General features: G+C 40.6%; 1 protein-coding gene across 1 annotated transcript in view; it reads right to left on the bottom strand.

Annotated features, from left to right (window-relative positions):
- LOC127016365 (cytosolic phospholipase A2 epsilon-like) overlaps positions 1-6,127 on the bottom strand; it is a 33,920-nt gene extending 27,793 nt beyond the window's left edge. Inside the window, exons 1-3 of the mRNA XM_050896794.1 lie at positions 6,101-6,127; positions 5,613-5,648; positions 94-166 (exon numbers count right to left, since the gene is read on the bottom strand). Of these exons, the coding sequence (XP_050752751.1) occupies positions 94-166; positions 5,613-5,648; positions 6,101-6,127 (136 nt within the window). The remainder of the gene's footprint in view (positions 1-93; positions 167-5,612; positions 5,649-6,100) is intronic.
- Positions 6,128-11,971: the final 5,844 nt, after the last annotated feature.

An 11,971-nucleotide genomic window follows, 5' to 3' on the forward strand; every position in this document is an offset into this window, starting at 1 on the left:
TTCCTACACAATTTAAGAACAATAACATTGACTAAATATTTTCTTTACTTTAAAGAATTATAAGAAACATCCAACAATAATAGAAGAACTTACGCAAGTCTGCCTTCCGGACATTCCTCACTCTTAGTATTTTTACAGTGAGCAAGTTGAAAGGAGATACTGGTCTCTGCACGACAATTCGAAAAAAGAAAAAAGACAACATGGAGATTAATATTATAGTCTAAAGTCACAGACTACTGTAACCCTAAAGTTCTAAGGATGTAGATAAAACAAGGTTTTTAAGGTTGAGCCAATATCGTTTATCAAACTAACTGGAGCAGTTGGAACAGCTATACAAATTTTTGGCACAGAACTCTTTTCTGGTCTGAAACAGAGGCAACAGATTTCAAAACCACATATGAGTTGAGAATAGGTGCTGATAGTTTGATTTGATCAAGATCACTTCTTTCTAACACCTCTCCATTATTATCACAATAAACACTCCTACAGCACACGGATGGGCGTCCTTGCCTCTTACACACCACTGCCTGCAATAGAACAGGCTGTCTCTGACACCAAACACTGTCACAGTAGCTGTGCAAGTAGAGCTAAGCAATCACCATGCGCCAGCAAAAGCTCCCGCACCAGCAGAAGCTCCCACGCACAGCCTAAAAGGCCAGAAATGCAGCTGACAGTGACGAGATACTTCTCATGAAGACTCTGATCCATCTCTGATCTTCAGCCCTGATCCCCAGCAGAAAGCTACAAAACTCTTTCCAGAGATGATCTTGGGAATTAACTCACAACTCCACTAGATATCAGACACCTTGGACTCAGAGATATTAATTCTATAATCCTTCATAACTTCCATGGCTCATACTAATATGTCTTCATATTCCTCAAGCTATACATTAACTCTTTCCCCATTTCACCTTGGAGATAACTACTTACCATCTTTCTCTCCTCTCCGACACTAACACCCTCTCTGTTTCATAGGTACCATCTTTCCTTTTAAAACCAATGTATGTACAGTTATCATTTCTCTCAACACTTGCTTAAAATGGGTATTTAGCTTTGAGTCTACTGATTCTATTTTAGAACAGAAACAGGTGGTTTGTGCCCAAAAACTTGTCTAATCTTTCTATCTATACCAGTTGGTAAGAACAGATACTAACTCTACCCATAAATCCTCTCACTCCTGCATTCATAGGCATACTATACCCTTGTAAAGTTAATACAGTGTCCTAACACAAACACATGGCTTTTATTACTTTGCATCTGAAGTGCCTGTATTACTCATAAGCAGCAAAGGTAAAACTGATGTACTGATGTTAACTAATAAAATGTACCTTGCTATTGTTTCCTTCATACATGCTATACATTTTGCCGGACCATTTGTCTTTCCAGCTGTAGCACAAGGCTTATCCTGAAGTGTTTCACATTGCTTTGACAAAGTGTTAAGCAACTGGGACCATGACATGACATTGGACACTAACACAATGTAATGAAGCAGGTCCTTGTCCTCACCAACGAAAACCTCAGCACCTCTGAAAATGCAGCAGAGATGAAGAACAGCCTCCAAGAAACAGCCTGGGTAATCCCTGGCATATCCTCTTGCACTTCCTTTTGGGTCGGCAAGAGGCCTGAAGATGCAGAGTTGAAGGTCAGTGAGACAGCAGCAGGAGGGTCAGAGCAGTCACTGATACGGGCACATTCGTTCTACATGAGCTGTCCAGACTCTAGCACAGGGCACAGTTTTATGGTGCACAGTTTGCAAGCACTTGAATTGTCAGCTGTGGGACATTTCAGATGTCTCAAAGAGTATATCACACCTCTACCTGCTCCATTATCCCAAACATGGCCACAAAAGAGAACTTGGACAGACACACCTTGAAAGAAAAACACTAGCTCTTTTTTTTTTTTTTGGGGGGGGGGGGGGGGGAAGAGATTACAGTCTCCAATCAAAAGCAACCAAAAGACATCATGCCCAGACTATATAATTGAACTGCTAGAACTACTTTTCTATATGCATTAAATAGAACTGGGTAAAACACAGAAGCACTCCTAGGCACAGGGACCAACAGCCAAGGCTTGTCTATCCCTGCCAAATCTACTGACATGTTTGCTACCTTTATGCTTGGTCCCTGCTTTCCCACCCAATAAATCCTAAATGTTTTTGTCCCCAGCAGTGCTATTGCAGCAGAAGAGGTGGAGCATATTTTTACCCAGGAAGGATGGGGCTTGCATCCCTTCAACACAGAAGAACAGACTTGAGTGGAAGTTCCCCATCCCAGGGAAGTGCTATAACAACTAGGCTTGACACTATTTTAAAGGAATAACCTTTGCTTAGCTCTTTGAAAGCAAGCATCTAGACCTCTACTTTGTGCATCTCAAGAGGATAGTGGTATCTCCCTGCAGCCCTAAGTGGCACACAGATATAGGATCTAAGAAGGGTGTTTCTGTGCTCAGCTGTCCCTGTCAGCTGGATGTACCTATTTATGCAGTTCCCTGCTCAGCTGTTACAATTCCTATTCTGGTGCATCTAACTCTCCAAACATACTGAATCAATCCTTAGTGCTTCACTCTGGGTTGTAGAGTCCATTCCCGTACTAGAGACTTGGAAGTCAGATCTTATAGCTCCTAACTTTTAGGTGCCTGAATGCTTTGTCAAGCCTAGCTGTCAGCGACTTACTCAAAGTCACACAGAAAAACTATTGAGGGGCGTATCTTAAACTGGATAATCTGCTAGTAATAGGCAATGACTTCCACATCTTTCCCTTTAATGTGATGATGACCATATCACAGGCTGGGTAAGTTCTGAGGCCAGAAGCCTCCCAGGGCAGTTATTACGCACACTTTGACTTTCAGCTTCTGTATTTATTTCGTCTGAAACATGATTGTTACCTCATAAACCGGAAACACAAGCCAGGCATTTTAATAATCACTGTTGAAACTACTTAAATATATGAGATTGCAAACGCAGGACTTGGTCACACTATCCTACGTCAGATAAAAGTCCAATTAAGTCCTGTGGCACACTTGTGCAATCCTTACATATCTAGTCCCAGGGAAGTCAATAGGAGTGTTCACATACGTGAGTGCTGATCCATATGAATAAGAGTTACATAACTGGGCTCTAAAACTGCTCTATTTCAGTAAAATTCCAAGCTTAAAAGTCTTTTATAGAATTTTTTTCTTGAGGAGACTAGAGTGAAACACATACAACATTCCCAAGTTACATCAAGAGAAAAGGCAGTTATCAAAGTAAAACAGTGTGTCAGATCTATTTGGAGCAGAGCACTCTTCCCTTAGCTTTGTCTTCAAAAAGGAACAGAAATCTCACCACTACTTTAAAAACTATGAAGACCAACAAAGAAAACACTCAGCCCTGTCAGAAAGAGTGGCAGGACTTTAAAACACAGACCATTGCCTTGCTTCTGACCTGGGTCAGGTATGCGGCACCTCTTAACTTCAAAGAGTTTTGGAGCCTCGAGGGCAGGCAGGATTTCATTGTTACCACGTCTACCACCTCAGGCAAGGTCAAATGCATAAGAAACACTTTTCCTTGTACTACATGTTCTGTATTTGTTTCACCCATTTTAAAATATCCCATAGCTGGGTCTTATTAAGTCAGTAGAAGTCACTGGGGTTGTTCCAGAATAAAAACAAATGGAGCAGCAGTGACTCAAGGCCTGTTTCTTTCCAAGAGCTATGTAAAACTTGTGTGGCTTCAGACTGCCATTTTCATGTGATTTTTCTTCTCTTCCTGTTTGCAGCTCCACAGCTGGACTTGCATGTTAGAATAAATCCAAATCTTAGAAGAGAAACCAAGTCAAGCATTTCCACAGTTCAACATGGCTTTTTCTCAAGACCACGCTAGCCTATATTATTTTGATATGATACAGCAATTTGAGTAATCTAAAAAGTATTACTTTTTTGCCTGTCAGCTTAAGGGCATTATGAACATTTTCTCACCAAATATTTTTCATATTCCCTTTAATTCAAATGGCCACTCAAGTTTAAATCACACGCATCCCATGGGTTGCCCTGAAACTGACTCTTGGTAATGAAAGCTGATTTCCTTAACTGAGCCATTGAGTAACAAAAAACAACTCAGATGTACTATGCTTATATATTTATCATCATAAATACCAACTTTCATGGCAAAAAAAAAAAAAGCAGCTCAGGTCCTTCCTGATTTTTGCCTCTGTGAGCCTTGAAAAGTCAGGGCAGAAAGAAGGAGCTCTGGGTCCTACTCTAAATTGTAAGTACTACATCCAGGTCAGTTCTGCCACCCTAAACACCCTAAAGACAAGAAGCACAATCTAAAGCCACTGCACTGTACAGGTCTCACACCTAGAGACCTACTAACAATGTAAAAAGCTCTAAGGATATAAAAAACAGATTGATCCTCTAAACCCAGGCTAAGTTTATAGGACTAAAAGTAACAATTTTTATGATCCTAGCATACTTCCTTAGGGCTGCGAGACTATATACAAAGGCCTAAACATAATTTTAAAAGCTACTTTTTGAAGAAACTCTACAAAGTCCTCGCTTTACCACAGCATTTCACTTTGAACAGAGAAGGTAAGTGGCTCTCAGGCACAATCAGGCATCAGACACTATCAATAACAGCAAACCTTCATGAGGCAGACAAAATTTACCACCATTTGGGAGAACGTCTGTATCGCTGCAATCCCCCAAGTGGAACCAAAGCCCAAAACAAACCAGGCTGGGAAACCCCCACGTCACTGAAGCAGGGGCAAGAGCCCATCTTTCCGACTACAGGTCCCCAGAGACTTGCAACTGATATTGGCAGACCCAAACCCATTCGAAGTGCCTGAAGACAGCCCCATCCTGTTGTCACTGCCATTGTTCCCATGCGCTGGCTCATAGCAGCTTATCTGATATATTTTCCTTTATGCTAATACCTGTTAACATGAACATCTGTTAATTGCCCAGGGAGTTTTCATTTATCTGTGCAAAGAATTTATGCTCAGTTCAGCCTTTACAAAATACCTTGTTGCTCTTTTTTCGCGTTCAGAGAAGTTTGGGCACTGGTCCCACTCCTACCAGGCTGATGAGATTGGGCTTGTCAGGAGGCTGAACACAAGACATTTATTTCACAGTTTTACCTGTTCTGATGCTGTGTTTTTAAACACCATGTTACACAGAGAATTGCAGGCTCTACGACAGGTCATTAAAGCACAAAGAAAGACTACAAGGAATCCTAGAGCACTGAGACCAACTGAACAACACGTTTAAATGGAGTCTTCTTATGAAGGAATAACATATAAGACAAGTGGGTGTTTCATCCAAAGAAATCAAAACACAAAAAAGGGAGGAATTAAAAAATTAATATAGGTGACGTACAAACCAGCCCAGATACAGTGCAACACCTACTCACAGCATCATAAGCATCAGACACCAACAGAGGCCAGACAATTTAGAGTTTACTGAAAGCCAAGGCAATATTTCCTCTACAGAGTTGAAGTTGCAGCTCAGCTTTTCAGTGTTCAGTAAATATTGCAGTACAGTTTTCCCCCGAGCCATTGAATTCCTAACATTTTTTCTGGTGATCTACATTCAGCACTGGACAGCATTTAATGAAGGGCCAGCTAATTACTACCTACCGTTCTCACCGCTGGTGCTGAGGTACCCGTAAAAGTCTAGGAAAAACAACACAAGGCAAAGTTAAGAAAACTAAGCTACACGTTAAACTCTTATTTTAGGCTGACATTTAAAAACGTCTCACATTCAAAGCCACACTTAGAGCTATGCTCATTAACGACACTCATTAGGTGCTTTACTGACCACCAAACCGATCACAACTCTGTGCCAGCTTCTTATTTCCTTGACATGAAGCTTTTTTTAAGGAAGCACAATAAGTAACATTATTAGCCCTAAAACATAGCTTGAAAATGCAGACATGCCATGAGGTTCTGTAAAAGGTTAGACTAGGAAAACCATCCTTGCAACCACGACATCTGAGGAACAGCAAACTTGCTTTCCATGGATTGCCTGTACACCTCAAACAGCTTGTTCTCCTCTGTGATAAACTTAAACGGAATATCAGACAATTTTACCCACTTTATGCTTGTAATTGGCTTCTTTTGCTTACCTCATTTGAACTTAAATTTGATCCCATTGCAGCCCCAGCTGCATATAAGTCGAATGTCAAAAGATACCGAGTCGTACAGCTGGCAGGAACTCCTCATGCAGATTAGGGGTGGAGGAATAGGGATTTTATGACAAGGCTCTCCCGCCCCACCCCTTTATTATTTCTAGTCATTAGGCAGTCCCCTCCCTGCTTCCTGCAGCCTATTAGAGCACCTCAACTGAGTCAGCAGAACAAAGAGCGATTTCTTTTCTACCCACTGTGATGTTTGGGGGGGACACTGAAGCCCCTTTCTGCCCAGGGATTGCTTTCTTGAAAATACTACTGCTCATAAAAAGTTTTGCATTTATGCAACAACTCTAACCCCCCAAGCAAAGTGCTTGTGGCTAATTATATCACAGCTCTCAGAGTATCTCTACACTGCCACCATCATACTGCAGGGTAGTGGAGAGAGATCTCAACAGCTTCTTTCCAAACCATGAACTCAAATACCTGTAGCAGTCTTCCTGTAGCAGCATGCAGTTCAGCAAGGTAAGTGATCCCATTGCAGTGCCACAACTAAGCAATTGCAGGACCCATGCTCCCCTGAAGCTACTTTGGGCATCTCTGTGCTACAGTCAGTGACCTCACCATGTGCTCAGCATTCTTTGCCTGAATATTTAGCGTATATCTAGAAAAAAGTGAATCCGTTTCCAGAAATCCTGCAGTTTGATTTTAAATGCAACAAGAGGGAAGGGAGGAGCTATAAGCAGTAGGTGAAACTTGGGAGTGGAAGGGTGAGGCAGGAGAGAGGGTTGTGCTCTCCTGCGTGGGCCCAGGGAGCGCAGCACTTCACCCATCCTCAGAGCTTACTTCAAAGGGATCTTGTGTATGCTCGCTCTCACAACAGGCCCAGCAGGCACCCTGCAGGAAACACTGGGGCACAAAACCCTCCCTGATTCCTCTTCACTCTGGTGTGCAGTGACTCGCTGCCTGTAAAAGCACTGTATTGTATTAGCCCTAAATCTGCATATATGTGCAGGCTGGTAGATTTTGGAGTGTGCAAGACCAGACTCCAGCTCTGCCACACTCTTTCCAGCCTCTCTGTTTGATGACAGTAGGCGGCTAGTACTCACTCTTGCATGATGAGATCCAAGTGATTATTTTTAAATCAAATCTCATTCATATTGATGAATAATTCACTTCATGCAGGTCAAGAAAGTAACCTTGCAAACTGCAGTGGATACCACCTAAATGTGGGCCCCTGTGCCGTGGAGGCCAGTATCAAAACAATTCTGCACAGAGGAAGAGAGGAGGTGTTGTCCAAGGAATGTCTCTAGAGTAAAATCCTCTTTACACACAAGTCACTTACTTCTATGTTGATGTCTGTGTGATGCACATATGATGACTGTTCAGAAGGTCTTATCCAAAATGTGCAGTGGTACTATCTGGTGGTTTCCCATCTAAAGCATTTAATAGCCTGCTGCTCACTCCATAGTCACACTTTGCACAGCCTTCTCAATAGATATGGAATCAAAGGAAAATGGCTCATAAATATGAACATGCAGCATATGAAATGCTCCTTCAAAGAATGACCAAAAGAGATTTCCAATGGACATGAGCATCTCTACCCCAAAGACAAAATATCTCCCTTAACTTCTGTCTTTATTACTTTATATCTGTGTTAAATACTTGTGAACAAATTTAGGTGGAGCAGTCACAGCTGAGAATCACTTACTTGCGCTCTCGCAAAACTAGTCTTTCCTGCTTTTGAAAGAAGAATGCTTCCCTGGAAAAATTCCAGTATTAAAATTTAAAGGGGGAATCTGCTTTCATTAAAAATGTCTGTAAAGCATCCTCTAACAAAAGAAAGAGGGTAGGTTATCCAGCTCAACTTCCCCGAGTTGTCCTAGCAGATATATATACCTATATACATTTATACCATCCCAGCTATTTCACAGCCAATACAAGACTCCCTGACATTACATTCTCTTACCCACATCGCTTAAGATCCATAAATGAGATACCGCTTCACAATTTAGAACATTATTCCAGAGTCAGTGCATCTTGCCCACTGAATGGTTTTCTGATGTTCAGATTATGTTTTCCTTTTCTCAAAATAATTTCATCATTGCCATACCCAAAACATGTTCCTAAATAATTCTTCCTCTCCTGCTCATGACCACCACCATGTTTTGTAGCTGACGTTGTCTTCCCTTAACTGCTGCTTGTCCAAGCCACACAAGGCGGCTTTGGAATATAGTATCTTTAAAAGCTTTGTGCAAGTCAAGAATTATGATCTCAAGAGTTTTTTCATTCATACAGTAAGTTCATGATAGAAATAAGCACTGAATGCTCATAACATCCATAACAGTAAGTCCTTGTCATCACTGAGAAAATTTTAACTGTTGATGGCTTATTCACTGCTGTCTATAAGGACTACACTATCTGCTTCAAAATACATCGTGATTTTGTAGTTTGTCCCACTGGCATTTTAGAGGTAGAAATGTGTCCCTAGGATTATGATTGCAAAAAGATTACTACTTCAAAGGTTACGTATTATGTTGGGTTTTTTGCATTTTTCCTTAGTTCTTCCACAATTCAAGGAGAATTTCAAAAGACAACCATCAAGCATGCAGTAAGTAAATTCATGGGTGAAGTTACCCAAAGTTTAAAGAGCCATATATTGGCCTTCTTAGCAATCACATTTCCAGAGTAAGTAATTTAAAAACTAAAAAATTAAATTAAATTAAATTAAAACCGGTAGTGATCTTCGTATACATGCTAGTTACACTCTTACTTTGCTTCTTAAAGGGTAGAGAGACTGTGTTACATATGAGGAAACACACAGCAGTCTCTTTAAAGCTCTGAGCAATAACAAGGAAAGTAAAAAAGAAGATATAATTTTCCTCTGCTCTCCATCTACTTTGTAGTGTGCATTTACATGCACATGATTTTGTATCTGTGTCTTAATTAAGGCAAAGTGGAGCAAATATATATATCTTGCTGATCTGAGGCAGTCAAAATTCATCTGAACTACCCTGTTGCAAGCACTAGTTTCCCCAATGTGATATTCAGATAATTGTATATCTAAGTGTAATAGGTTGCAGGTAGCAATAACAGCTGCATCCAATATCCCACAATTACCTTATATATCACTTTGTCACCTTCTGATAATCCAGGACTACAGAAATGTATGACTAATGGGGGATTTCATATTATTGCAAGAAATAAGTATTCTTGTACCACCTTTGTGATGACAATGGGAGTTGGTCATCATTTAAACACCTTGAAAGCAACAAGAAGGGCAAATATCCAAAAACATGCTAGAGGTGTTACAAAATGATAGCCAGATGTCACATTAAAAAAGAAATACTCAGAATTAACAAATAAAGCAAATAATTAACAAATAAACAAATATAGTGTCAGATCTATAGTTGGGGACTTTCCCTGGCTCTAGCCTTTCAGTTCATTTTCCTTTTTCTTTTTTTTTTTTTTAAAAACGATTCTGTAAGCTACAAAACCTACACAGACCTCATCCTGCCGATCAAACAAGAGAGCAAGCAGTCCAAGTCAAATTCCAGTTACACAATGGAACTAAGCTCAATCATCTCTGCACACAAGAAGATTTACCATGGATGAAAAGTGTCATTTCCTTCCCCATGGTATCAGACTTCAGTCTCTGAAAAATTCAGCTTCGGCTAGATACTTTTTGGCCTGCCACTAATTTAAAGCAACTGTCTGACATAAAAAAATCTCTCTCTCTCTCTCTCTAACTTTCACATTAATATGTTGGCATTTTATTTACATATTTATAGATACACCACCTTCAATACTCTACAATATCCTTGATGTTTTGTATCACATAAGGTAAAAAAAAAAAAAAATCACATTAAGATGAAAAAAAGGACTTCCTGAGAAAGCATTCTTGGAGAAGGTGACAGGGGGCACAGGTTAGAGAAAAAAGTCTGAAAATTTTTGTATCATCCATTTGTAAGCAGGAGAGACCTTCAATCTGAATCTGAATTTAAATTCCTGAGAATGAAAGGTGCAAAATCAGTCACTGGAGAGAGAGATCACACTAGCTGATCGGGGCACAGGGGATTATATTTTTACTTAAGGCACTATTCTGATTATGACATATATGAAGGAGGACTTCTGCCTTCAAAAGACTATTGAGAAACTTGATTAAAATGATTCCACATGCCTTTGATATGTTTTGGAGAGATAAAATCTCGCTCCTCCTACTCACCCAAAGCAACTGGGCAGTTTTGCCATCCAAAAATCATCAGTAAAGTATTGGCCCAGCTGTTCTGAATACATGCAATCCTGCCTTCAGTTTTGTTGCAACAGAATTTCAAATCCAATCCTTGTCTCAAAAAGCAGTAGCTCACAAACTTTATCTCTGCCTCTCCCTGTGCTCTGTAGATCTGAGCATCCAGCAGCATCTCTCTTTACCTTCGCAGGAACAGTCTGAGGTCGCCTGACCTTTCCAGGTTCATTCAACACTTCAGACACTATTCAAGCAGCTTTTTCTCTTTCCTAACCCCATCAGACCACAGACGTGAGGAATACCAGCACCAGCCTGCGTCAGCTAATTAGCCAGGAATTCCTTTGGCATAAGTGTGGCAAGACACATAGCCCAGGACCTTCACAGGGAAATCTAGAGCCAATTTGAATCTGAACCAATTCTCAGACTACCAGGAAGTCACCTCATGTCACCAGCTAATTAAGTGGGTAACTTCATCTACAGTCAGCCTGAGAGATGTTTAAGTCCTAACAGAGACTATAAAGATTCACAGCTAATTGCTTACAGGATCGTGCCATTGCATTTAGCAGAGCTTGTGTGACAGGTCACAAACGGCTGTTTTCAAAAAAAGAAATTGTTGGTGACCTACCTGGATCTTAAATAGAACAATTATGCCAATGCTGAATCACTTTGAAACATCCAGCTGATATGTCACTGAGCCTCAGCTCCTTCCTTAAAAAATAGCACCAGTAATACTAAACGTCTCTCCTTTGTTATTTTTGATTAATAGCTGGCAAGCCACTCAAACAAACATCTCTTCCCCTGTCCTTTTACACTGTCTTTCACCATCACATCACAGGCAGGATTCTGAGGTATTGCTGCAATGCAAACAACATGAACAGGTTTTAATAGGACAGAAAAAGAAGCCTCTCCTTCCCCAGACAAGAAAACAAATGAGTCCATTGTGGAGAAAACTCACAAGCCACCAAGGTAAGACCACCGAGTTTGGCGAGGCCAGGGAAAGCGTTAGCCTCATGCAGTGTTAGATCCTTGGAGCCAGGTCCGAACTCGAACACCAGCATTTGTCTGACTTTCCTTCAAGTCAAAATATCGAGCTGCTAAGCTAGACAATTTGGGCAGCCTAAGATTTTTCAGTGGCTTGCTCAACAGGCCCAGATTTCTTAAAACGGACTCCCTTTCCTCAGCTCATTCTAAGCCATCCTAATTTTCTGGATCTGCTGCCAAAAGCACACATCATCACCACACCTTGTGTGAGTAAAGCTGAAGGCCCAGTGCCAAGTGTTGCAACCACCAAAAACCAGTTGGTAGAATACACCAGGCACAAACTGCACTGCCTCTGTTACATTTTCCTGGAGCTGTAAAAATGAATCTTGAAAATCTTTAAAATACTTAAAAGACACTTAGCAACAAAGTTTAATCAAAATTTTAAAACCCCATTTCATTATTGTTTAAAAATAAATTTATGAACACAACTGAGCTGTCAGAGTGACATCTTCCTTTTCTTCTTCACTCACAGAAAACTATTGCCATCTTACTGGTGAGACATAACATCAAATTATCCTAACCAAGGGCAAGAAAAGAAGGTGAAAAACTGGCTTTCTGGTTAAGAGGGCAGAGTTGAAAAA

Source organism: Gymnogyps californianus, chromosome 5 (assembly GCF_018139145.2).
Source record: "Gymnogyps californianus isolate 813 chromosome 5, ASM1813914v2, whole genome shotgun sequence".
NCBI classification, from domain to species: Eukaryota; Metazoa; Chordata; class Aves; order Accipitriformes; family Cathartidae; genus Gymnogyps; species Gymnogyps californianus.